The following is a 27,885-nucleotide window of genomic DNA, read 5'->3' on the forward strand; positions in this document are numbered from 1 at the left end:
TGTGACACTGAGATAGTTATTTGAATTCTATGTGCTTTAGTTTCTTCCTTTATAAAGTGACAACACCTATGGTTCGCAGGATATTGTGAAGACTTATGTAAAATACTAGCACGGAGCTTGGTAAATAATGAGGTTCCAGTAAATAGTAGCTACCATTAATGCCATCTTAACATGGCCCTCCAACCTCATTCTTCAGACTCGAGGAGTATTCTCAAGTGTGGTTCCCTACAAACAGAATCATCTAGAAGTCCTCGTTTTTTTAAAATCCAGACTTCTGAAACTCGCCCCTTACAAGACCTGGTGAATCAGAATCGTGGAGGCAAGACCCAGAAGTCTGTATTAACAAGCAAGTACCCCAGGTTCTTCCTCTGTATACCTAAGTTTGAGCAACATTGGACTAGGGCTGTGGACCAAGGGCTTCTTGTCAGTGAAAACACTCGTTATCAATGAGAGCCAGCTAGTGCTGAACACTCACTCTAATACTAACAATTTTCTGTTAATAAGAGGTAAATGGGTGCCACCTACTGCCTTATTTTAGAATGCAATGCTCGGACTGGTTCAATTCTTCTCAGTAATTGAATTCACTGTGAAAAATTAATCAATCCAGAACAAGATATTCAAGCAGTAGAAAGAAAGCATTGTTGGAAGGAGCATGAAAACAGACTTGACTTAACTAGAAGAAAACTTTCTCAGTTAAAGGGTTCTTGGAGTTCTAGATTAATTTATCTAATAAACTTCTGTAATTCCAAGTTACTGCTAAAGCAGTAAAGGAAAATATAATGCCTCACCCAGTGGCCTATGGCAAGAGTGAAAGCAGGAACAGAATTACAGAATGGCCTAGAACACATGTAGTTGTGCTCACCTCCACGACCTCCTCCCCGGTCCCCAGAGAAAACCAAACAAGAACAACCTTTCTTATTCTGTAACATTCTACTCAAGGCCGGTATCTAAACTGCCACCTGCAGTTGGAAAGTTAACATTCCCTGCCAAAGGTACTCAAATAAGCCTTCTGAATTATACTTTGTTTAAAGCTGATTTCCCCTTCCAAGTTGCAAATGCATAAATATACCCAGAGGTTCAAAAGGAATGGGCAAAGCCTTATAAATACTCATATAAAATGAGCATCATACTTCGTATTGCAATAACTCAATGACAAATCATAAAAAGCATTTGTCTTTAATTTCTGTTTGTTTTTAAGAAATAAATGGCAAAATATATACACTGTGGAATCTGAATCCCCTATCACAGAGTGTGAATAATGGTCCGGTTGCGGAGCTCCTGAATATACTCTTTGGCGTGGGTGACTGCCGTCTTCGGTGCCTCACGTGGAGGTGGGGGGCCTTCCACCAACTTCACAAAATAATGGCAAAAAACCTTCTCCATGATCCCAAAGCGACCTCTGCCATGGTATCGGATGCGTTTCAGGTACTGGCCTCGCCCTGAGGTCGACTCAGCTAGACAGGAAGACAAAGAGAGTTATAGAAAATGTGACTACATCCGTAAGACTATAGCTTAAAAAAAAAAAAAAAAGACTATAGCTTGATCACCTGAGCAATTTCTGTCCTTTCCTCGACTAGATTCTAAAACTACATGAGTTCACTGGCTGGTGAGAGCAGATTTATCTCAAAACAAGTGTCTCTTGAGTACTTATTAAGGACCAGCCTCTATTCTAAGTGTTGGAGAGAGAAGAGTGAAAAAGACTAGCAAGGATCCTGCCTCCATGCAGTGTACATTCTAAAGGAGAGAGACAGAAAATAAACATGATCATTCCAGTTAGTGACAAGTACAATGAATTAAACAGTGACGTGAGAGAGATTGATGGGGTGCTGGGGGCAACATCAGACCGGAGGGTATCAACAGGCATCTCTGAGGAAGAGACATTCAATCCAAGACCAGAATGAATCACCCATGCAAATATATAGGGGCACGGTATTCCAGGCAGAGAGAAAAGCAAGTGCAAAGACCAAAGGTGGGAATGTGCTTGGTTTATTTTTTATTTAAATTCAATTCAATTAACTTATAGTGTATTGTTAGTTTCAGGGGTAGAATTTAGTGATTCATCATTTACATATACCACCCAGTGCTCATTACTTCAAGTGCCCTCCTTAATGCCCATCACCCAGTTCCTCCTTCCCCCCACCTACCTCCCCTCCAGCAACCCTCAGTTTGTTCCCTATAGTTAAGAGTCTTTCATGGCTTGTCTCCCTCTCTGTTTTCGTCTTATTTTATTTTTCCTTCCCTTCCTCTATGTTCATCTGTTTTGTTTCTTAAATTCCACATATGACTGAAATCATGTATTTGTCTTTCTTGACTGACTTATTTTGCTTAGCACAATACCCTCTAGTTTCATCCATGTTGTTGCAAATGATAAGATTTCATTTTTTTGAGGGCTGAATAAAATGCCACTGTATATATATGTGTATATATATACACTATATACCACATTTTCTTTATCCATTTATCTGTTGATGGAAATCTGGGCTCTTTCCATACTTTGACTACTGTCGGCATTGCTGCTATAAACACTGGGGTGCAAGTGCCCCTTCAAATCCCTATTTCTGTGTTCTTTGGATAAATCCCTAGTAGTTCAGTTGCTGGTTCATAGCGTAGTTCTAGCTTTAACTTTTTGAGGAACCTCCATACTGTTTTGCAGAGTGTATGCACTAGTTTGCATTCCCACCAGCAGTGTAAAAGGGTTCCCCTTTCTCCACATCCTCACCAACATCTGTTGTTTCCTGAGCTGTTAATTTTAGCCACTCTCACTGGAGGGCTGCCTTGTTTTAGAAACAGAAAAAAACACCAGCCTGCTGAAACACAGGAAACAAAGCAAAGAGTGGTACAAACAAGGGAAGGAGATCAGTGGTGAAGGCAAGGTTACGGAGAGCCCTAAAGGCTGAAATAAAGAGCTTTTATTTCACTCCAACTGTGGTAAGAAGCTCCTAGAACCAAAGGTTCCCAAATGCTGGTCCTCTGGCTACAACAGACTAACCTACGGAACATATTTTAAATGCAGATGCTGAGAGCCCATCTCTGGAGATTCTAATTTACTGTATTTGGGGTGGGCCTTGGAAATTACATTCTGAACAAACACCAATCCCCTTCCCCCAGTAATTCTCATCTGTGGCCAATTTTAGGAACTCCCACATCACAACTGCTCCCTCATCTCCCCTCCCCAATTCTGCATGTCAACATCTGACCTTGTAAGTTTAAAGAAATTTTTCAAATACTAGTTAAGAAGAAATCTGTTCACCGGTTTTCACCCACAGTAAATAAGAGGAGTAACCACCTTCTATTTTCTGAATTTAGTCAGTTTCTCCTTTTTAAAAAAAAAAGATTTTATTTGTTTAGTTGACAGAGAGAGAGAGAGCACAAGCAGGGGGAACAGCAGAGGGAGAGGGAAAAGCAGGCTCCTCGCTAAGCAGGGAGCCCGACCTGGGGCTCGATCCCAGGACACTGGGATCATGACCTGAGCTGAAGGCAGACCCTTAACCGACTGAGCCACCCAGGTGCTCCAGTCAGTTACTCCTTGAGTTAATTTAATAAGCCTTTTAATAAGCCAAAACCTACAGAAGACATATCAAATTAATCTACTTCAATATTCACCATTCTTACATTCTTACTGTGACACAAACTTATAAATGCAGGGACTATGTCAAAGTATACATTTGACAACCCTCTCACTACAGTCCTCCATGAAATGGGTTTCAGCAGAAACATCCTAGCTTGGCCAGAGACAAAGCTAAGAATGAAAGTGATTAAGAAAACTGACTAGGGCCTCCATGAGATAAGAAAGAGCTACTGTCCTTATACCAACTTCATCACTGGTCGCTAAAGAAATGTGTTTGAGGATTTCCAAAGAGAAAGCCTGATTACACAAATCACTTTAGAATGAAGTACCACTAGTTCCTCTGGATCCACCTGTCAGGAGGAAACCTACAAATAAGCACAATGTCACTAGAAAAGTGTAGACATCCTCTAAAAGGCATTTCACAAACATGATGGCTGCTTCTATCCAGAATTATGACTCTACTCAACTTGAGCAGCCATTTCCAGAATACTTTGAGGAAAAGGAACACTACTCCAGTGAAAACAGTATCTGAACTAGCTAACTATGCAGTACTACATAACCTATCCAAGCACAATGATCAGCCTATCAGGGTCTGTGTTAACTACCATTTTCCATCTCCCCCAAATACGTAAGAGCAAACATCAATATCTGCTAATTGCCAGTCATGATTTCATCCTAAAGCCATAAAATACCATCTGCCTATCTTGTAGTACATAATGCCACATTTTTTATGTCAGAACAAAAGCATCAATTCTTCTGAAACACCAGGATTCTTTAATACAATGTAATGGGAATATGCAACACAGCCACTGTGAGGTCTGAATGAAATTAGGACTTAGGAGTATAGATTCCAAATTGGTTTCTGGTCTCCCCTCCTCCAGCCTCTTTTACTAATTCTGTATGTTAGGGATTTTAACTGCTTTTATATAGAACCATTTCAATGAAAATGAAACAATAAATAGAAGCCTACTGTCCTGTGGCTCTGTTCTAATTGAAACACGAGTAGGGAGAGATCCAAAACTGTGCCATTCATTCACTCACCAAATATTTCTGAGTTCCTGTGGGGTGCTGGGCTCCATCCATCCTGGGCTCCAGTGACCCAGATATCAAGGAACCCCTCTTTTGCCCTATGCCCCACCCCTGGAGGCCCCAAGGCACAATTTCAAAACCATTGCTTTATAGTTAATAGTCTTAAAACACTGCCTTAATAACATAAATTTTTTATCCCAAGACTTTCTGTGGTTCCTCTCTACTATCGTGTGAACCAAATTCCACAGCCCACCATGTTCAGCCCTCTGGATCTAGGCCCAATCCACCTTTCAGTTTTATTTACTCAAGGTCAACCCTCTGCTTCCTTCAATTATTCTACTCATTGGACCACACAATTACTGCTCATTTCAACCTATGTGCCTTAGCTCACGTGGTTACTCCACTCTGAGAATCTTCTTTCTTCCGGGATACTCTTTGGATACCCAAACCCCTATCTTCAAAAGCTAAATTTTTCTAGAAAATTACCATGACTTTTCTAACCAATACTGACCTCCTCTGCTCTACTCTACTATTTACCTATATTATTCTTTCTGGTCTCAAACCATATGCTATCCTGTATAAGTGTTCATGTTTAATCTGTAAAAGTCACTTCCTCAATCAAACTCATGTCTTTTGTATTACTCCTAAAGATCATGTTCAATAAGGAATAGAAATGATTTTGAAGTACAACCTCTGCTAATTAATACCATTTTTTCAATATAGCTATCTGGTAAATTTGCTCAAATTCTAAAATAAAAATTCAAAGTTTTCCAAGTACATACAGTACTAATAACGTATATGGTTTGTTCCAACTCAGAAACACAATTTATGTATCCTTCCAAAGGATCACTACTGTCAAAGAACAAAACTACATGTGCTAAATGTTTTAAACTGCTTTAATAAGATATACCATCACCTAACTGTGTGCACAGTATGCACGTGGAAGATACTCAAATACTTTTGAATCAGAGAAAAAACATTAAGACATCTCAAAAATGGGAACAGCCTAAAGATTATGCCCAAGATGATGCTCATCTAAAGATGATGCCTAACAGGTATCAAGAATATTTAAAATATTGTCAATATTTCCTATTTACTAGTATTTAGGTAAATGTAAATCTTGACATTTTAAAATTGGAAACCCTCTTCCCCCTTCATCACTCTTAGCCCAGAAGACTGATTTACAAAGTCAATCACTTTCCCTAAAGTGAATCACTTTAGATCCCATGAATCACTAAGCAGTGACATTTTATTAGTCCATGTCCACTTGTTAAGGTCTATTCACAGTACCATTAGTCATCATGGTAAGTTTGAAAAGGAAATGAATTTTCAAAAATCTGTGGTCATGCAACACCACGTATTGGCTTTAGACTGATGACAGGCATTTGAAGGAATTACCATATAAAGAGAACATATGCTACGAAAAAAGCACTTGCCTTAAAATGCCTATACTTACTTATGTCAAGAGACTGAGGAGCCATTGCTGGGATGAAATCGTAGCCAACAAGTGACTAGTCTTTCAAAACTCTGAAAGACAATTATCTATGGAATGAAATATGTAGGCCTTTTCCAAGAATACAATGAGAAAAATCAGTTTCCCATATTTTATAGGTAAGAATCACTGGGATATTAATTAAACAAATAGCTCTCCAGGCCTTTCCCCTGAGGTTTCAGGCCCAGTGGGTCTGCAGTGGGTCCTGGGAATCTATATTTTTTTTACTAAGAACCTCAGATGACTCTTATGAGGGAACTTTGGCAAATCCAGGGACAAAAGGTCTGACATGTCATGGTAAGATACTTCATCTTCCTGAGGGTACTCCTCTCTTTTACCTTCATAAAAGAATTCAGCAGCAAAATACTTAGCAAATGAATTTTTAAAATCATAAGACAAATCCAAATTTATCAGCCCTACTCAAGAGAAGAGATTTTTAGATAAAACTGAATGAAAAAAGGGTGCAGGTCAGTAGAGATTTTTCAGCAGAAATGTGTACAAGGAGACCGATGAATTAAAAGCCCATTCATGTAGGACTGGTTAAGTTTATTTTTGCTTAATGGCAACACTGGACTTTGCTCCTTCATTTGGGAAGATAAGATTAAGTTCCTCAACCTTTCTCATTTACTAAAATTACTGAAAAGGATTTAAAAACAAATTCTATTTCATTTGTATCTGAATTCCATTACAAAGTTTTGTCTGTCAGCTAAGAAGGCCATATTCCTATGAAAATGAATAAAATTAATTAAATTGGATTTGATATCCAGTCATAAAGCAGGAAAGGTCACCAAGAGGTTTTAAGCAAATGGTCTTGCTCTTCATCCATTTCATCTCTTCCAATGATTCTGGGCCCTCCCTGCATTATTTATTCGTGCTGCTCTCAGAAGAAAAAGCTTATGAGTGAGTAACTACGATGGCCCTGCATCTTCTGAGATGCCATTTTGATCTCTCTCTGCATCTATGCACGTAGCAGAATATAATCAGTTACACAAGATTCAGCTTTAAAATAAGATATTTCAATTGAAAATCATAACTCATTTGAATTTCAGGAGTAGGTGTGGTTGCCAGCACCAATTCCAGGTGAGCTGAGGTAGGATTTTAACTTAACCAGAATAAATATCTCCAGGAGGGTGGAAGTAATGTGACAAAGTAGAATTTAGATGATTTGTTTTCACTCTAATAGTTAAAAAATCGTAAGGCACAACTAATTTCTCCCATAATGATTCAACCTTTTTTCCCTATTTGGAGAGAAGAGTACCCCATATCTTGAATTTAAAATATCTTCAGTTCTTCTTATACAAAGGTTTGGCAGATTGAGAAAATTTTGCTTCAACATCAACATCTTTGTTTGATTACAAAATTGCTGAGGTTAGGAGTAACTGCTGCTGAAGTGAGAAGGAAAACAGCAACTCCACCCAGCACTCCACTTCACTGTGGTGTGGAGCGGGGGAAGGGGGCTTTGTAATAAGCATTGATTTCTTTCTAGAAAAAGACCTGTATGAAGGTATGCGACAAAAAAATCCCTCACATTTGTATGGTGCATCATGTTTCCCAAAGCATTTTCACTTACATTAATTTAATTTGATACGGAACAAGCATACAAAACCTGAGATAATGCTTCAGAATGTAATAACAAAGGGAAACAAACACATCTGGGTCATCTGAGCCTTGGCTTTTACAACTCAACAGATTTTCCGTTCTGGTAACTGGAACGTTAAATTACAGGACACCTTTATGGATTAGGCACCTGACTCAGTCCATTATAAATAAAGATTTTTTAAGGTCCACCTGTGATTCTTTATTTACCTCCTTCAGGTTGACAAAGATTTTTTTAAAAAATCAGTTCTGTTCCTTCTCAGTTTTATCATGATTAAAGGACCACTCCATGAACCATCATCATGTACCTATTATTAAGTAATTGTTGGCAATAGGTTTCATGATCTCACTCGCATTACAGAACAGGTAACAATAAAGCAGTGAGGTTATTACCATTTATAACAGACTAACATTAGCATGCTGAAGGCAGAAGAATAAGCTATTACCAGCAATCTTCTTTGGCAAACGCAGTCCTAAGTAGTTAAATATCAAAGACTATTGTTAGATAATGAACTCGGCATCACTATCGGAAGACATTTTCCAATGCAAAGAATATCAAACATCTTACCTATATATAAATTGGATCTGAATTCCACATTGTGGTCTCTCACTGCCATATCTTGTGCTTCTAAAAGAATCTTAAACAAAGAAAAGACAGGCATTGATATGGCTGACCCTGAACTAAAATGGAATTAAATTTCTCACTTCTTGTTATCTCTGTAATATGACTGCTAATCATATGCCTCTGTTTTATAGCCAATTTTAAAAAGAGAATATTAAATGATAGCAGTACTAAGGAGAAGGGATACACTGAGCTTTCCTTCCTCAGATAAGAACTGCAAACGCAGGCAACACAGTCCATCCTGCTAAGTGTACAATGGAATGTATGAGTTGGAAAGGAGGAAACAGCAGTACTGGCAGCAGTACCCTTGGTGATAAGCATTATGCCTTTGAGACAGAGATTGTCAAAAAGTTCAAGAAGCTTAAGAGCTAAATCTTATGAAAATTCTTAAACTTTGGATCCAAAATAACCATTAAACAACATCAAACAAGTAGAGAAAATCATACCTAAAAATTTTAAGAATTATTAAATTTATACTCTGTAGATATTTTGAATTAAGTTAACCTGCTCCAGAACACACTTCTTAAAAATAACGAAACTGTGGGTTGCCTGGGTGGCTCAGTCGGTTAGGCATCAACTCTTGATTTCGGCTCAAGTCATGATCTCAGGGTTGTGAGATCAAGCCCTCCGTCAGGCTCTGTGTTCAGCACAGAGTCTGCTTGGGATTCTCTCTCTCTCTCTTTCTCCCTCTGCCACTCCCCCTGCTCGCTCATGTACGCAAGCTCTCTCTCTCTCTAATAAATAAATCTTTTTTTAAAAAAATCAAAAGCTAGATCTTTCACTCATTTAAAGATAAAGAATACAGCACAAAACTGAGTACACAGGGCGCCTGGGTGGCTCAGTCATTAAGCGTCTGCCTTCGGCTCAGGTCATGATCCCAGGGTCCTGGGATCAAGCCCCACATTGGGCTCCCTGCTTGGCCAGGAGCCTGCTTCTCCCTCTCCCACTCCCCCTGCTTGTGCTCCCTCTCTCACTGTCTCTCTCTCTGTCGAAAAATAAAAATCTTAAAAAAAAAAACTGAGTACACAAAAGATACTTAGTCATTACATTCTGAACTAAATTAAATATAGGCATTACAGTGGAACCTCTTGAAGTCTGAACCCATCAATCTCAACTGCTGAACTACTAAACTAAAAAAATCTCGCTTTAACTGAGAACTAACTGAAATGGAGAAAATACTGCTAATATCCCCAGATGTCCTCAACCCAGCATTTTGAAAGAACACCATGTATCCACATTGAGGAAGGCAGGAAGTGCAGGGACATGGTTTAGGGGAGAAATGGACTGCAGGTGCAGCAGGGGGGAGGGAGCCATCGTCACAAATAAGGGTGAGAGAGGAGCCCACAGGGGAATGCACCATAGCCAGTGGCATGGAAAACAAGAGGGGCTGAATTTCGTGAGTTCTTACAGACAGTGGGGCTTAAAGCCTGGAGTTTTAATGGTCATCAGGCTTGGTTGGGAAGAGACCCCCCAGGGTACTGTACTACTCCTGGAGAGAAGGCAGGCAAACAACCCAGGGGAAGACATCATGGAAACAGTGATCTGAAGAGCACCTGGGACACACAGTGGGGAAATCATTCACTCTTCTCAGAGCACATCCCTGAGAGGCAGCGATCACAGAGATCTCTAGGAACAAAGAAGCTGGGTAGTGTCATTCCCCCCCCCAACCCCTCAGCATAAACTCAGAGCCACCTGAGGGAAGCAGCTCAGCACCAACATTGACTGCCTAATTTGCTTCCACCAAACTCCAACCCCCTGTGCTCTGGTGGGACTGCCCCTCTCAGTCAAGCCTGCCTCAGACCCGGTGTAGCAGGCCCCTCCCAGAAGACCAGCACAAACCCCTACCTACACCATATCTCCTGACCAGAGAGTTTTACAGGGCCTTAGTTCCAGTGGAGGTGGTGACAGGTCTCATTTCACAAGCAGATCAGAGCACATCTAGTTAAAATTTGCCACATTCAGGCCAGGGACCAAACACTGCCCACAATAGGCAAGGACAGCCTCTGCAGATGACCCAAAGGATAGAACCACCAGAACACGACAGCAGAATGTACAAAGCACACACCAAATACACTCCCTGAAGCACCAGGCCCTGGGTTTCATCTCTTCTTCATTACTTTCTCTAGTTTCATTTCATTACATCTCTACTTCATTACTTTCAGTAACTCGCTTTTCTAACACAGAGAAGAAGCCAGAGACTTAGAATGCCAAGATGGAGGAATTTATTTCAAATGAAAGAACAAAATAATGCCATGGCCAGAGATCTAAGTGAAACTGATATAAGTAACATGCCTGATGAAGAATTTAAAGCAATGATCAAAGGACACTCACTGCACTTGAGAAAAGAATGGAAGACTTCACTGAGACCCTTAGCATAGAGATAAGAGTTAAAAAAAAAAAAAAAGTGAGAGATGAAGAATGCAATAAAGGAGATTGGAAACAGGCTTGATGCAATGAATAGCAGGCTGGAAAAAGCAGAGAAATGAATTAGTGACCTAGAAGACAAAACAATGGAAAATAATGAACCTGAACAAAAGAGAAAAAGAAGAATTATGGAACACGAGAACCAACTTAGGGAACTCAGTGACTCCATCAAACATAACAACATTCGTATTATAGGAGTTCCAGAAGAAGAGTGAGAAGAGGGGGAAGAAAATTTACTTCAAGAAACAATAGCAGAAAACCTCCCTAATCTGGGGGAGGAAACAGACATCCAGATCCAGGAGGCACAGAAAACTTCCCATCAAAATCAACAAAAGAAGGCCAACACAAACACATATTGTAATTAAATTTACAAAATACAGTGATAAAGTAAAAATATCTCAAAAGCAGCGAGACAAAAGAAGTCCTTAACCTACAAGGGAAAACCCATAAGGCTAGCCGGAGATTTCTCAACAGAAACTTGGCAAGCCAGACGGGAACAACGTGATCTATTCAATGTGCTGCATAAGAAAAATCTGTAGCCAAGAATACCCTATCCAGCAAGGCTATCATTTAGAATAGAAGGAGAGATAAAGAGTTTCCCAAACAAAAACTAAAGGAGTTCGTGACCACTAAACCAGCTCTGCAAGAAATATTAAAGGGGACTCTTCGAGTGCAAAGGAGAGATCAGAAGGGACAAAGAAAAGAAAGGATCAGAGAAAATCTCCAGAAACATCAACAAAACAAGTAATAAAATGGCAGTCAATATATATCAATAATTACTTTAAAAGAATAAATTATTACTTTGAATGTAAATGGACTAAACACTCCAATCAAAGACATAGGGTGTCAGAATGGATAAAAAAAGAAAAAAGACCCATCTATATGCTGCCTACAAAGAGACCCATTTTAGTCTTAAAAATATCTGCAGTTGAAAGTGAGGAGTTGAGAAACATTTATTACACAAATGAACTTCAAAAGAAAGCCAGAGTAGCAATACTTATATCAGACAAATTGGACTTTAAAACAAAGACTGTAAAAACAGACAAAGAAGGGCATTATATAATCATATAGGGGACAATCCAACAAGAAGATATAACAATTGTAAATATTTATGCACCGAACATGGGAGCACCCAAATACACAAAACAGTTAATAACAAACATAAAGGAACTAATGGACAATAATACAATAATAGTAGGGGAGTTTAACACCCCTCTTACACCAATGGACAGATCATTTAAACAGAAAATCAACAAGGGAACAACAGTTTTGAATGACACACTAGAACAGATAGACTTAACAGATATATTCAGAAGATTCCATCTTAAAGCAGCAGAATACACATTCTTTTCAAGTGCACATGGAACATTCTCCAGAATAGATTGTATATTAGGACACAAAACAGGGCTCAACAAATACAAAAAGACTGAAATCATACCATGCACCTTTTCTAAAGACAAACATTGTGAAACTAGAAGTCAACCACAAGAAAAAATCTGGAGACCACAAACACATGGAGGTTAAACAATATGCTACTAAACAATGAATGGGTCAATCAGGAAATCAAAGAAAAAATTTAAAAAATACAGGGAAAGAAATGAAAATGAAAATACAACAGTCCAAAACCTTTGGGATGCAGCAAAAGCGGTCCTAAGAGAAAAGTATATAGCAATATAGGCCTACCTCAAGAAGCAAGAAAAATCTCAAACAACCTAACCTACACCTAAAGGAGCTAGAAAAAGAACAACAAACAATGACTAAAGCCAACAGAAGGAAGGAAATAATAAAGATTAGAGCAGAAATAAATGATATAGAAACTAAAAAAAAAAAAAAATAGATCAAAGAAACCACGAACTGGTTCTTTGAAAAAATTAATGATTGATAAACCTCAAAAAAAACAAAACAAACAAACCAACAAACACCATGTGCCTACAATGAGTCAGCACAAATACCATTAGCACATTTGTACATAGTGATTCAGCTACTTTCATAGCTGGAAGGGTCTTTAGAAATCATTTAATCCAATTCTACCCAGTTGACAAATAAGAAAATTGGAACCAGACAGGTTAAGTGTTTTGCCCATCATCACAATAGAACCTGTCACAGAAAAGAGTAGACTCTAAGTCTCCTGAGTCCCAGCAAGTGCTCCTTCCACCCAATTAATTAAAATGTCATAAGCTCTCAGTTATGGAATTGACAAAAAAAAAAAATGTTCTAAAAAAATCTATCAAATCCCAAATCACTAAAACAAAGATTTATCACATAGACAGTAAAAAATGAATAAATGTCTGGCGCAAATAAAAGCATCTCCGGAAAAAAGATATATTTAAGGCATACAACATTCCTAAGGTATAAGGACATTAATAAAACCGAGTGCCCTGAATCTGTATTATATGAATTATGCATTTACACCAGGGAATTCAGGATTTAGGCTAAGCTTACTAACACAGCAAGACAGCTATGCACTCCCTCCCCACAAATCTTAGTTTACCTCTTTAATTATTTGGGCTCCCTTTTTGTCACTGAATTCCAGTTGAGCCAAAGCCTGGTCAATGGACATTCCTCGTATCTAGAATTAAAGGGTAACAGACAAGACAAGATAAATTAGTTTACAAAGTCAATGTTCCCTTTGCAATGAAAAATAAAAGCCTTACATAATACAAACAAGTTCTAAAAATAGTTACCTAGCTATATGTCAATTATATCTCAATTGACATATAACTAGTTAATATAACTGGGGGGGGTGGGATTTAAAAAAATTAAAAATAAAAATAGCTAACTAAATGTAGGCAGAGAAGAAGAAAACAAGTTTGAGAAGGGTGCCACCCTCTTTAAGTCAAAATCAAACTCAAATATTTTAACCATAAAACCTAGATTATAAATGTTTTAGTAATATTGAGAGAGCAGACATAACAGAAATCACAGGGTGGCGAGCACCACACTGGGCGTGAAAGGCATCTTCTTCTGCAGGATAAATGTATTATATTTATCTGGGGCTTTGTCTTCTCTCATAGATAAATTTCATTCTCCCAGGAAAAATCTTAAGTTTTTTTCAAGGTTTTGAAATAGGCTGAATCAACTTTTAAGATAAATAAGCTTGCTTCCCAGGAAAAATCTTAAAAAGCAATGGTTTTGAAATAGGCTGAATCAACTTTTAAGATAAATAAGCTTGCTTCCTGGAATCTTTCAGGGTACAAATTCCTGACGCCTTTGTTCTGAATATCTATGTATCCAACATGATTCAGTTTCTCAGAAGAAAGTAAAAATTAAGCAAAATCACTCATCTCTGAGCAATCATTTGTGGATTACCTATCAACTGTCTTAACATGTAATTATATTCCTCACTTTTTGGAGAAATCAGGACAAATTTTTTCGATTTTTCAAATCCTGGGGGAAAAGTCACAATTTCTTTTCCTAAGTATTAAATGGTAATGTCATTTTAGCTTACCAATTTTGCCAAATACCACATCTTATCTTTGCTGTATTTTATTTGCCTTCGACAATGGTAGATTTCCTTACAAATGGGAAAAAAAAAGTTAGCAAATTTATCAAAATAACAGTAACATACACTGTCAATAAAACTTTTAACTTTTTATGCCTAATGAAAATGCTGCCACAAGAAGTAAAAACTCTATGTTGTAGTTTTCCAAAGTCTCACTATATTAAAAAGATCATTAAGGCAGTGATAGACAGTACAAAATGGCTACTTTGTGCCAATATTTGCAACATTTCTATCCAGAGGAATAGTAAAAGATCTAAATGAAAACATTTAGCTGGATAAAAGAACAAAAGAAAAGGTACAAAAAAAAAGTTTCCTATTGGTGGGGAAAATAAGAGAATATGGTGAAAGAGACAAAATAACTCGTTTCACAGGACATTCTAGGTGTTTGGTCAAGAGCACAAGCAGGTCCTAGATCAGACTGCCTGGGTCTGAATTCTAATTCTACCATCTACTAGCTACAGAACCCACCTCTTTAACCTCTCTGCCTAAGTTTCCTCTTTTTTGAAATGAAGATAATAGTACCAAGCACATAAAAATATAGTAAGTATTAAAAAAAAATCTATGTAAAAAAAGCATTTTGCAGTGCCTAGCACCTGGTAAGATCCTAGTAAATGTCAGTTTTTATTATCTTCTATTTAGAGTAGTAAGTATATCCCATTTAATTTTTTTAATCAATCATCGATTATACAATTTACAGTTGACAAAGTACATTCCAAGCCCACTATTTCATTTGATCTAACTGTACGAGTTGGGAGAGAAAACACTTTATGATCCTTTTACAGGGGCACCTGGGTGGCTCAGCTGGTTAAGCATCAGACTTGGTTTCAGCTCAGGTCATATCTCAGGGTTGTGGGATGGAGCTCCGTGTCGGGCTCCACACTCAGTGCACAGTGCTTGAGATTCTCTCTTCCTGCCCCTCCCTGCCCCAGTCACTCACTCTCTCTCTCTCTCTCAAATAAATAAATACATCTTTAAAAAAAAAATCCTTTCATTGAACATTTTATCAAAAACTAATGATGTACTATACGTTGGCTAACTGAATTTAAATTTTAAAAAAATAATAATAATCCTTTCACAAAGTAAAAACCAGAAAAAAAAATCAGAAAAATCAAATGACTTATCTAAGACCACAAAGTTTGTGAGAGACAAAGCTGGAAGTCAAAGTGCCATACAGGAAGTATATGAAGTGATATGAAGTGTCTAACACAATGTCTGGCAAGTGTATCTTTTAAGTTCCCCTATGACTATCAAACCCACGTTCCTTCCACTACTACACCTATATTGCCCCTTTAAAACAATCAGAAGACATTGGGGTGGCTCAGTCATTAAGCGTCTGCCTTCAGCCCAGGTCATGATCCCAGAGTCCTGGGATCAAGCCTCGCATCAGGCTTCCTGCTCTGTGGGAAGCCTGCTTCTCCCTCTTCCACTCCCCCTGCTTGTGTTCCCTCTCTAGCTGTGTCTCTTTCTCTCAAATAAATAAAATCTTTAAAAAAAAAAATTAGAAAACATTTGTCAAGGCAAACAATAGCAAGGAGACCTCAGAACTTTCTAACATTCTGACTCCTGTTGGAAATTTGCAAATGCCTTAGAAACAACAGAGTTTTCTCAAGTGGCCATCTTTTAATATGTAGCAGATTTCATTTCAGTTGCAATAGAAGCTGACAGGCTGAAAACTGTAGCAACAGCCTAATTATGTTTTCAGCAATAGTGTCCAGGGGAGCACTGGAGAGGAAAGAAGAACTGTCATGACTGATAATATTCATCTGCAAAAATTAATACACTCAATAAAATCTTTTATACAGAAACTCTTCAATTCTTGGTTTCCCATGGTGGGCTATTTCCAAACCTGAACTATATATGATTGTCTTCAAATTTTGTAAAAAAGATACTGTACTCCTGGCAGGAGGATGGGGAAAAAAAGGAATCAAGTATTTACCAAAAAAAGAAGAAAGTTATTCAATCATGCTCTTTTAAAACGAAAAAGCTCAACATTCCCTTTAGGCAGGTGCAATGTCTAAAGGCATTTTCTAAAGATAAACCAGACAAACCTATCATAGCAAATAGATAAAGTGGCAAAGTTGGAGGACAGGAGGTCCAGTTTAATGTCACTATTAACCAAGCTATACAGTAAATTAGATAAAGTTAAGTTAGGATATAATGTGCAAAGTAGTAATTCAAATGAAATAAAAGTAAGTCTAAATTATGAAATGTCTGAACTATGAACTTTTAAAGAAACTAATTTATTTTAAAATGCATATAATAACTCAAATGATTAAAAAAAAGTGTCACTTAATGACACTCAGTGTCATTAGTCAGTTAAGCATCCGACTCTTGATTTCAGCTCACGTCATGACCTCCGGATCTTGAGATTGAGCACCACATGGGGCTCTGCACTGGGCATGGAGCCTGCTTGAGATTCTCTCTCCCTCTCTCTCTGCCCCTTCCTCCCCCACCCTCCCCACCCCCACACACACTCTCTCTCTCTCTCTCTCAAAAAAACAGTGTCACCAAATAAGAGTCCAAACTAGGGCCTTATGGAATCCACACAATGACTTGTAAGTATGACATTATCAGTACGTCATTCCATAAATTAAAAACATGCCTCCTATTGAAAGGTTTAGTTTTGATACAGTCTCACTATATTTTTAGTTTATTTAACATAGCTTTCTTCATAGATATTGCAAAGTAAACCCAAGCCCAAATTAACAAGGGCTGACTATTATGAAGAAAGCCATTTAATTTCTCTCTGGCTCATTTTCTTCACCATGATGAAGCCACAGGTAAGATAAAGTCTACAAGGGAATCTATATTGTTTGGAAATTGGTGCTAGCTAAATTAGGAAAATAATCTTAAAGTAATAGGAGTGGCCTAAAACATGCCCAAATTGGTGACATTAATTTTAACTTACTGCTATAGGATTTACTCACTACTGATCCACTATTATTTTTTTAAAGATTTTATTTATTTATTTGAGAGAGAAAGAGAGAAAGAACGTAAGCAGGGAGAAGCAGGCCCCCCGACAAACAGGGAGCCTGATGCAGGGCTCAATCCCAGGACCCTGGGTTCAAGACCTGAGCCGAAGGCAGATGCTTACCCAACTGAGCCACCCAGGCACCCCTGATTCACTATTATTTAACTGCATATTCCAATGCTGAGGATCAGAATGAGTTAGAATGGAAAATATTATCTGATCTCTTTTTATTTTTTTTCTAAGATTTTATTTATTCATTTGAGACAGAGAGACAGAGAGGAAGAGAGAGAGAGAGCACAAATCAGGAGGGGCAGAAGGAAAGAATCTTTTTTTTTTTTTAAGATTATTTATTTATTTGGCAGAGAGAGAGAGAGAGAGACAGCAAGAGAGGGAACACAAGCAGGGGGAGTGGGAGAGGGAGAAGCAGGCTCCCTGCTGAGCTGGGAGCCTGATGTGGGGCTTGATCCCAGGACCTTGGGATCATGACCTGAGCCGAAGGCAGACGCTTAACAACTGAGCCACCCAGGCATCCCGAGGGAGAGAATCTTAAGCAGATGCCCCTCTGAGCACAGAGCCCACCACCAGGCTCAATCTCACCACCCTGAGATCATGACCTGAGCCAAAAACAAGAGTTGGATGTTTGACTGAGCCACTCAGGCGCCTCTGTCTGACCCCCTTTTAAATCAGGGATAAAACTAATTTTTAAAATGTTTGCAGTTAGCAGATTGGCAAGTACAAGGTCACACAGCACATAATGACATTATAAGAACTATGTGGCTAGGTGTGCACACTATTCCATTATTAAGCTATGTATTTAATGAAGGGCATTAATATTTCAATCATAACAGGTATAAATGATGCACCAATGTCAATTTATCAAACACTATTTAAAGTCAGACAATGTTAAAGTATTTTCTAAAAGTCATAATTTGTTCCCAAAAGGATTACTCACTCAAACAAAATCTGTAATCTACTGTTAACTACCTGAATTTTGCTGCTTGGGATATATCCTGAAGTGCATTTAGTTTAATATACAAAAAGACTAGTACTATAAAATACAAAATTTTGCTTTTAGATTCTGGACCTGACAAATGTTATGATTTCTTTCTCAATTAATATCTAAGTTCAAAGAACTCAAGAAGAAAGCTCATTAATAATAGGAAATATTTTATTTATGATATTTGTACAAATATGCAATTTTTCCTAAATTTTGGTTAATTATAAAAGGAGTCAATACTTAATAGCACAGATTCTGTCACAAATCTAACTTTTAAGTTCTGATGACAAAATAAAATATGAAAGAAAGTTATTTGTTTAAACTATTAGCGTCTCTTTTCCCCCTTATTCTCCAATGAGGTGGGAGCTCTTTAAATCAATAAATTAACTCCCCTGAATAGAAAAAAAAGAAAACATAAAACTCTACTAACTCAGACCAATACTTACCAATTGAATCCTACTAATGAAAAAACCCTACTAATGAAATCCTTACTAATGAAAGGCAAGCTGTCAAATTCATGTAAAAACTATGCAAATGACATTACTGAGATGATATACATTATCCAGTAGCCTTAAAACCCAAAGACCTTTAAAAGATGTTTTCTGAACTGAATGATTTATAATGAACACCACTTTAATGTATTAAAAATAGTTATTAATTAATAATTAATTCTATTTCTAAGCACAATTTATTTTCTTAAGGATTCACGTTTCCATCTTTTTATGCTATCATTACTTGTTTAAGCTCTTTAACAGATACCTATGTATTCCACAGCAAATTCACATTAAGCTGGAAATTAGTCTTGTATCTCAGACTAGAGCACTCACAAGCAGTTTGGAGAGGGTAAAAGAATTCCAAGCAGCTGAGATAAAACTTGGTATCTCTGAAAGGAATCCAATGATTAAATTCAAAGCTTAGTTCAAAGGTTTGTGAATTACAAAAAAAAAAAAAAAAAAATCAATCAAAGTGTGTCTATGTTCAAATTTAAGATGCTGGAAAACCAAACATATGATTTATTTTTTTTTAAAGATTTTATTTATTTATTTGAGACAGAGAGCAAGAGTAGGGGGCAGAGGGAGATGCAGGCTCCCCGCTGGGCAGGAAGCATGATGCAGGGCTCGATCCCAGGACTCCGGGATCATGACCTGAGCTGAAGGCAGGTGCTTAACCGAATGAGCCACCCAAGCACCCCCAAACATGATTTAAACACGGTCAATGGTTTAAGTCCTCCTTGCCAACTGCTCATGCTCCACTGCCAAGAATGCATTAGCAAGCCTCTTAAGAGTCAAAAATCTGTCAGTAAGGGGGCACTTGGGTGGCTCAGTCATTGAGCGTCTGCCTTCGGCTCAGGTCATGATCCCAGTGTTCTGGGATCGAGCCCCATGTTGGGCTCCTTGCTCAGCGGGGAGCCTGCTTCTCTCTCTCCCCTTCCCCCTGCTTGTGTTCCCTCTCTTGCTGTCTCTCTCTCTCTGTCAAATAAAAAAAAAAAAAAAAACCCACAAATTAAAAAAAAAAAAAAACTGTCAGTGTGTCTCAAGCTATTAGCTTAGTTTTAGAGTCAAGGCCCCCAAACAGAAGGTTAAGTCAAGGCAAACAAATAAGTAAAACAGACAATCTTTTAAAACTACCAAGAAGATAAATCTAGAACATCCTCTGTAACAGTCTAATGATCACACAAATTGTGGAATACTTTTTCCCTTTCTTCACATGGAACAATAAATCAATGTTAGCCACATAAGATTAAGAGCTCTTTATCAAAATTAAGAGATAATTCCTTTTTTTAAAAAAAGATTTTATTTATTTTAGAGAGAGAGGGCGTGTGCTCGAGAGGGAGAAGCAGAGGGGAAGGGGTCGAGGAGGAGGGAGAAAGAACCTGAAGCAGACTCTGCACCGAGCTCAGAGGCAAGGCAGGACTCAATCCCACAACCACGAGATCACGACCTGAGCCGAAACCAAGAGCTGGACTCTCAACCAACTGAGCCACCCAGGCTGCCCCAAGAGATTATTTCTACCCACCAACTTACTGCTGGTCTCCGAGGTTCTCCAGGCAATTGTGGAGGATAAACAATTTTATTCTTCTTTTCCCATCTTCGAGAAATGTCCAGAGACCCACTTGTGTGGATATGTGATTGGGGTAAAACATTATGATATGAAAGTAGCCTGTAAAACAAAAGACACTTAGAATCTTTTCCAGAGTTTACTAATCTCCTGAATCACATCAGCTCCATTTTGACCAAAACTCTTTAAGGATCACAAGTGGAAACAGTATAGATGTTAATTAACAGAAAACAATTTTACATAAAATACCATAAAGAGCTAGTTCACTGAAAGGTAGGAGTAAAAAGTTGATAACCAGCATTAAGTCAAATAATAAACAGATATTAACTCAAGATCTCTTGCTCTGACTATAAGCCAGCTCAGTCCAAAAACAGAGTTAAAGAAAATACAATGGATCCCTGACCTAACCTGTGGAATTCCTCAATTTTGTGGAGTATGCAGGACAAATCACAATATTTTGTAATCCCTAAGAAATTAAAAGATAAACCTGGCATTACATGCCTCCTGAGGAAAGACATCACTACCCACCATCCATGAAGTAGTCTTTCTGCAAAAAACAAACCTGAATTAATGGAGCTTCTAGATTCAATACAGGAAATAGAAAGACAGGAGAACCTGTTAAACAATATGAGGGGGATGTACTCAGCAAAATCCAAGCTGTACAAATTCTACAAGACAAACAGCCCGCTTTCTTCAACAAAGAAACTACAAGGGAAAAAAGAAAGAGCTGAATAACGAACCAACTGATTAAGAGACTTCAAAGAAATATCAATTTCAATGTGTTATTAAAATTTTAAAAGTACAAGTTATTTAACCATTGCAAATTTGAACATTAACTGGGTATTTGATACTTTTTAGTGAGATATATAGTGAAATATTTATGAATTAAATAATATGGTATCTGGGATTTGTTTCAAAATATGATGGGAGAGAGTAGGGGTCATAGATAAAATAAGATTGGCCATGAGTTGAAGCTGGGTGATAAGTTGATGAGGGTTCATCATATTATCTACTGTTGTATGTCTGGGTACATCCAAATAACACACAAACTTAGTGTTTCCCTGCTGTGCAGAATATAGAGTCTAAATTCCTAAGAAGACACAGAAGGCCTTTTATAATCTAACCCCAACCTGGCCATCTCGGCTCATTCACCTTATGGCCTGGCCACACAAACATTCCTTGTTCTCTGAACAAACCACATACTTTCATAACTTTATACTTTTGATTATATTGTTTTTTCCTCAATCATCATCTCCCGAATGAAATGCTTATCCTGTTTTAAGCTTCAGCTCAACTGTCACCTCAATGCAAGGCATCACGTGATCCCTTCTCCCAGACAACCATTCTCTCCACTATCTTCATATTCTGTTCTTACCAGCCATGCAGCAGTGAGTTGGAACTATGGTACTGTAAGGTGGCTGTATAAGAATGAGTTCCTGTAGTAAATGTGCTTTTGAGCATTCTGAAGGGAAGTATACCATCCTCTGTAATCTAGCACTAAGGACAGTATCTGGCACATGGAGGAGCGCCTGGGTGGCTCAGTCGGTTAAGTGTCTGCCTTCGGCTCGGGTCATGATGCCAGGGTCCTGGCATCGAGCCCCGCATCGGGCTCCCTGCTCCACGGAAAGCCTGCTTCTCCCTCTCCCACTGCCCCTGCTTGTGTTCCCTCTCTCGCTGTGTCTCTCTCTGTCAAATAAATAAATAAAATCTTTAAAAAAAAAAAATATCTGGCACATGGATACTGAGTAAATATTTAACCCAGACTTAAATATTCAAAGTTGTTGTAAACTGGCAGATTTTCACAGAGTTTATGCAACTGGATAATACACTTAGCAAGGCCTTTGTTTTTAGTTTTTAAAACATTCAGACTAAAGAATTTTGTTTTAAGATTTATTTATTTAAGAGGGAGAATGCAAGCAAGCATGAGCAGGGGGAGGAGCAGAGGGAGAGAGACAGAATCCTGAAGCAAACACCCTGCTGAGCGGGCAGCAGTGCCACCCAGACTCCCCCAGACTAGAGAATTTTAAAAATCTATTCTCTTACTGGCTCATTTGAAGCAGATACAAAGTAAATTTCTCCTACTCTACCTCAAGTTCACCATTTTACATCCTGATATTAAGATCAGTACCATCAAAATACTTGACAAAAACTTTGCCATCCGCATTTAGGTTCCACTGTTTTAACTGAAAAGCACAAGACTAAGACACATGATGTTAGAGGGCAGAACTTCCTAACAAAAAAACAACGATAAGCCATGGGATGAGAGCAGAGACTGTGGGGTCAAGTAAACCTGAGTCTAAATCTTAACTCTAATACAAGGTAAATGACCTTGAGGAAGTCACATAACTTTCCAGAGCTCAGTTTTCTCATTGGTAAATGGAATAAAAACCATAATTACCTCATAGGCTTCTTAAGGAACTCAAATACTTTAAGTAAAATACTTAACCTGACACTTAAAAGGGCTCAATAAAATTTATGTTATTACTTCTAGAATGAAAAGAATACCAACTTTATTCTGTCAGTGGTGGATAAATAATTAATGTACCATACCCTAGAGTGCCTAGCACATGATAAACACTGATGGCTAGTACTAATTTTAAATCAGGCCCTCTGAACAGTTCATCTCTCCTGTTCTCCAAAAAACTGAACATTATGAACTGTAAACTTTATATTACACAATTTCAAACCTTCTTTTCATGTTTCTAATCGTGATCGTTTGCTTCTATGCTGCTGTAATTCAGGGGTACACTAAGCTTATCAACTCTCTGGGCCTCCAGTTTTTTATTGAAAGACGAATTGAGTACATTATCTCTAGGGGCTCTCTGAACCTTAATTCTATCTTGAATCTCATTGTTGACACAGGATTACAGAAACACAAATCCCTTGGCTTCTATTTAATTCTTCTTCAATGAAACCACTGTTATACCAACCAGTCTGAAAGAATGCTTGAGGGTGAGGCCTGTACCTTCTGTATCCATCATATCTAGCACAGTGTCTTTTTTTTTTTAAGATTTTATTCATTTGACAGAGAGAGACACAGCGAGAGAGGGAACACAAGCAGGGGGAGTGGGAGAGGGAGAAGCAGGCTTCCCGCGGAGCAGGGAGCCCGATGCGGGGCTGGATCCCAGGACCCTGGGATCATGACCCGAGCCAAAGGCAGACGCTTAACGACTGAGCCACCCAGGTGCCCTAGCACAGTGTCTTATACTCAAATCAATACACATTCAATGAATTAAATATGGTGCTTAATAAATTAATTATTAATAAATTATGAATAAATAATGACAAAGATGTCTGAATACCTACAATACTTTCAGGGCTCAAATGGCTCATAAAATGAATTATCAAGCAAATACTAAACAACCGTAATCAAATTAAATTAAAATATTATTCCAAACAGAGCACTTCATTCAGGAGTGTATTAAATCAAAAGTTCTTATCCGCCCTCTCCTGGTCAACTGTTGGAATAACACCACATTAAAGCAGAAAATGAAGCAATCATAAAGTAAATTGAAAATCTTTAATTCAAAACTTAACTACATAATTTGAAACAACTTTTCAGACCTTTTTATGTAAGAAATACTGTGAAGACTCACTAGAGAAAAGTCAAGAAAAGGAAATTAGTGGAATTAAATGAGAACCTGAGTTACTGCTGGAATCCATTTCCTTCTATAAAATTTTTTTCCAACAAATATTAAATTTTAAGTCTGCCTAGCACTCTAATTCACTGTTAGCATTCTAAAGAATCAAAACTAGTTAAAATCTTTTAAAAAAATGAAAGGCATCCAGGGTCAACCTTTATCATTTTGAAAGTCAAGTATCATTACTGATATTTATTATATCCTTTCATTTATTGGGAAGCTCAAGTCCTTTTAGCTTCACTAGACCTCCGTAGAGTGGATGAAAGAAGGTAGGCCTGAAACAACTCTCCAAAATGTTTGTACACATAACAGATACACAGGTGCCCACATTATGGTGAGACTGCCAGAGCCCAAACGGAAAGTAGGTGGTATACTGAAACTAGCATATGAACTTCCTTACTCCTGTTACTCTCGTGTCTTCCATCTACCACTACTTAAGGATTCAGTTTAAGTATCACTTTTCAAATTCTTCCCATAGCCATTAGACATTGAAAAGTAGCAGATACAAAGTAAATTTTAGGATTAAGAGTTCAGATAAACAGTATCTGAGTTTCTAAAGTCACAATTTAAGGGGCGTCCAGGTGGCTCAGTTGCTTAAGCGTCTGCTTTCGGCTCGGGTCATGATCCCAGGGTCCTGGGATCCAGTCCCACATCAGGCTTCCTGCTCAGCGGGGAGTCTGCTTCTCCCTCTGCCTGCGACTACCCCCAGCTCGTACTTGCATGCTCTCTGTCTCAAATAAATAAAATCTTTTAAAAAAAAAGTCACAATTTGAGCAATAATCCTTCCTATTTATTGCTCAAAGTTCATTTTGAGCTTTAGTACAAGGTATACCCAAATCCCAAGTGAAGATAATACTGGCCTCTGGCTCAACATGAGAATATCATGTTGTTATATACATCAAGGTAAAAAATTCTTTGTTCCCAATTTACTTGTTACATTAAGTTAATCCCACACTTGAGACTGAATAAAAGAACATCCTCCATCTTGCCTCAATTAGAATCTAAAATAAAGGACTAAAGTGATACGTATATTGTCATAACTCAATATAATTTCATTTTGTGAAAGTCAAGGACAATCAAACAAGGAAACAAGAGTTTAGCAAACAAACAAACAAAAAAAAAAAATGAAATTCCAGCAACTTTGGACCATGATAAACTCAGAAGTTTCTCAACATCTGCAATATTGACATTTTGGGCCAGATCATTCTTTGTTGTGGGGACTGTCCTGTGTCTTGTAGGATGTTTAGAATTCCTCACCTCCAGCCACTAAATGTCAGTAGCACCCCCTGCCTGAGCTGTGACAACCAAAAATGTCTCCAGACATTGCCAAATGTCTCAGGAGCATGGAGGTAGTGGGTGGGGGCAAAACTGCCCCTAGCTGAAAGTCACTATTAGCTAAAGTGACAGAAAAAAAAGTGAGGGGGGGGGCAAGAGCTTTTGCAGACTAAGAAGCGTGACTTCTCTGTTCCAAAAGGTTCTTGTTATCAATGTCATACACATGTGGATAGTTAATAAGCCAGATTTTCGGGAAGTCTGGGTGGCTCAGTCAGTGAAGTGTGTGACTCTTGATTTCGGCTCAGGTCATGATCTCAGGGTCCTGAGATGGAGCCCCACCTCAGGCTCCGTGCTCCATGGGCAGTCTGCTTGGGATTCACTCTCCCTCTCCCTCTGCCCCTCCCACCCCTCTCTAAAATAAATAAATAAATCTTAAAAAAAAAAGAAAGTAAGTCCAGAATGGGGATTCATAAAATTATATAACTTCAAAAGAGCCTTAGGGATTATCCAGCAAAATACTGTATTACATTGTAATAATATAAATAAATATTTAATAAATAATAATAAATCCTGTATTACTATGTAATTACATCATTACATAGATGAAAAAACTGAAGACAAACTGCTTAAGTTCCTTGCTCAGAGCTTCCAAGTATAAATCAGTACAGGACAATTTAAGTCAACAAACATTAACAAAATATTCACTTTGTGCAAGACCCTAACTTGGAACTATAAAAAGAAATAAGAACTGTCCCTACCTATCCAGGGTATACAAGCTAGTAGAGAGCACAGACACATAACATGAAGCCACTATTTGAGACACACATGCTAAAAGGAGAGATTAATTTCTTTCCTTTTCAGTGAGATCTAAGAAATCTAAATAAGAAATACCTGAACAGGGTTTAAATAATTAGAACTCATATTATAGACAGGAAGTGAAGGCACAGTATGAAAGCCAAGAAGCAAATAAATGACAGCATATTCAGATGAAGTAAGTAAATTAGCATAGCTAGGATGGAATAATAAGAGATAATCTAAAAAAAAGCCAAGTATAGACAAATCCTAAGGGGCAGTGCCTCCTATTTTCTTCTTTAGCCCACCTCTTCGGTCCCTTGACCGAAGAACTGGAAACAGAGCTAAATATAATGGGAACTCAGTAATAATTTATAGTGATAAAAACAGTAATGCAGCTAGAATTTAGGGTGGGATTGTTATATGCCATGCACTATACTAAACACTTCATATGCACTACCTCATCTAATCCTCATAAAAATACTATGACATAGGTACTAATATTACTCTCCTAGCATACGTAAGTACTAAAACTTAGAAAACATAAATAACTTTTCCAAAATCATAGTTTAAAAAAAGGGGATTCACACCCAACTCATCTGTCTCCGAAGCCTATGAACGAAACACGGTTGGGAGAGTGTAACCATGTTCAGAGATTATTTAGAGAAGAGATTTACAATGTCCCCTAACAGGTTATCCTGATTCCCTCTGAGCTATGTAATACGGCGGCGGAAAGATGGAATGACCAAGCAGAGACTGGCTGTCGTTCGCTTCCCCAGCCCCAGAGCCTAAATGCTGAGGGTGGCCGACAGGCCCTCAGTAATTGACAAACTGGGAAGGAGGCCTTGGGCCCTCTGCAACTCCGAAGCAAAGACTTACCCTAAGGCCAGCTTCCCCCTCAGATTCTGCATCCTTAATGCACCTGAAACATTAACACAAGCGGTCAATTCAGACTCCCACCTCCACTCCCTTCTACCGCGCCTAAACCACTAAGAAATCCCTACCCTACCCATTCGTACCCATACGTTCCAGTACTGCCGCCGCCATCTTTCTCCCTCCCTCTACGGAAGCCTCCGAGTTCACGCACTGTCTGAACAAAGCGCATGCGCAATGCTCAGGTTGCCCACCCCGCAGACCCAGCAGTATTTACACCCGGGATGCTGTCATGGAGACCGCGAACACGTCGCCTCCGTTTTAGGTGTGATCCGGGCAGCCTTGCCTGGGAATGAATGACTTTAATAAAGGGCAAAACTAGTGAGTTTCTGGACATTCATCGAGATCCAGAAAAATTGAAAAACTTTGGGGCGCCTGGGTGGCTCAGTGGTTAAACCTTGGGCTCAGGTCATGATCCCGGGGTCTTGGGATCCAGCCCCCTATTGGGCTCCCTGCTGGGCAAGAAGCCTGCTTCTCCCTCTTCCACTCCCCCTGCTTGTGTTCCCTCTCTCACTGTCTCTTTCTCTGTCAAATAAATAAAATATTTTTAAAGAAAGAAAGAAAAAAAGAAAAATTGAGAAACCTCACCTCACAAGTGGCCGGAAAGATTAGGAAAAGAGAGGTGGGCCTCAGTTTTCTTCTCAGCAAAATAGAAACAACTATCCCTACAGCGCAGGCTTGTTGTGAAGATCACTAGGGATCGTGTGGAAAGCTCTACAACGTACAAACAGCTCGAATACAAAGTATGATGTCCTAATCCCTATGTTAATCTCCAGGTTGACCTCCAAGAGATAAATTAATACTCACTGGCAACTTGCTACCATATATGCCGGGCAGGCGTTTTCACTAAATCTATGTATTCCTCACAGCAATCCAACGAGGCATGGATTATCATCTTCCTTCAAATGAGGAAACAGATTAGGATAGGTTAAAGTCTCTCCGACAACTGGCAAAACCACTAATTCAATCTGGGGCTGGATGCCTC

General features: G+C 38.4%; 1 protein-coding gene across 4 annotated transcripts; it reads right to left on the reverse strand.

Annotated features, from left to right (window-relative positions):
* Positions 1–1,157: 1,157 nt before the first annotated feature.
* Positions 1,158–27,776, reverse strand: MRPL22 (mitochondrial ribosomal protein L22). 4 transcript variants are annotated; one of them, XM_073890596.1, is made up of 7 exons: positions 27,708–27,776; positions 26,847–26,889; positions 20,226–20,361; positions 14,180–14,245; positions 13,223–13,300; positions 8,254–8,323; positions 1,158–1,454 (listed from the first exon to the last, which is right to left on the reverse strand). In XM_073890596.1, exons 2-7 carry the CDS (start codon positions 26,876–26,878, stop codon positions 1,243–1,245), a joined length of 594 nt encoding a protein of 197 aa, XP_073746697.1. In that variant the 5' UTR covers positions 26,879–26,889; positions 27,708–27,776; the 3' UTR covers positions 1,158–1,242. The 4 variants fall into 4 exon arrangements, with proteins under 4 accessions (XP_073746697.1, XP_025722954.1, XP_073746698.1 ...); XM_025867169.2 differs by lacking the exon at positions 27,708–27,776 and adding an exon at positions 26,987–27,044; XM_073890597.1 differs by lacking the exons at positions 14,180–14,245; positions 27,708–27,776 and adding an exon at positions 26,987–27,044.
* Positions 27,777–27,885: the final 109 nt, after the last annotated feature.

This window comes from Callorhinus ursinus, unplaced genomic scaffold, assembly GCF_003265705.2.
Source record: "Callorhinus ursinus isolate GAN/ISIS: 27379988/994484 unplaced genomic scaffold, GSC_fseal_2.0 scaffold3, whole genome shotgun sequence".
NCBI lineage: Eukaryota > Metazoa > Chordata > Mammalia > Carnivora > Otariidae > Callorhinus > Callorhinus ursinus.

Excerpts from the sequence above, each read along its gene's own strand:
- MRPL22 (XM_025867169.2), bottom strand. The coding sequence starts at position 27,014 with ATGGCGGCGGCAGTACTGGAACGTATGG. Across the intron at positions 20,362-26,846 it reads AGGGGGAAGCTGGCCTTAGG|GCTACTTTCATATCATAATG; the intron begins GTAAGTCTTTGC and ends TTTGTTTTACAG. Across the intron at positions 1,455-8,253 it reads CAGATCCAATTTATATATAG|CTGAGTCGACCTCAGGGCGA; the intron begins GTAAGATGTTTG and ends CTTCCTGTCTAG.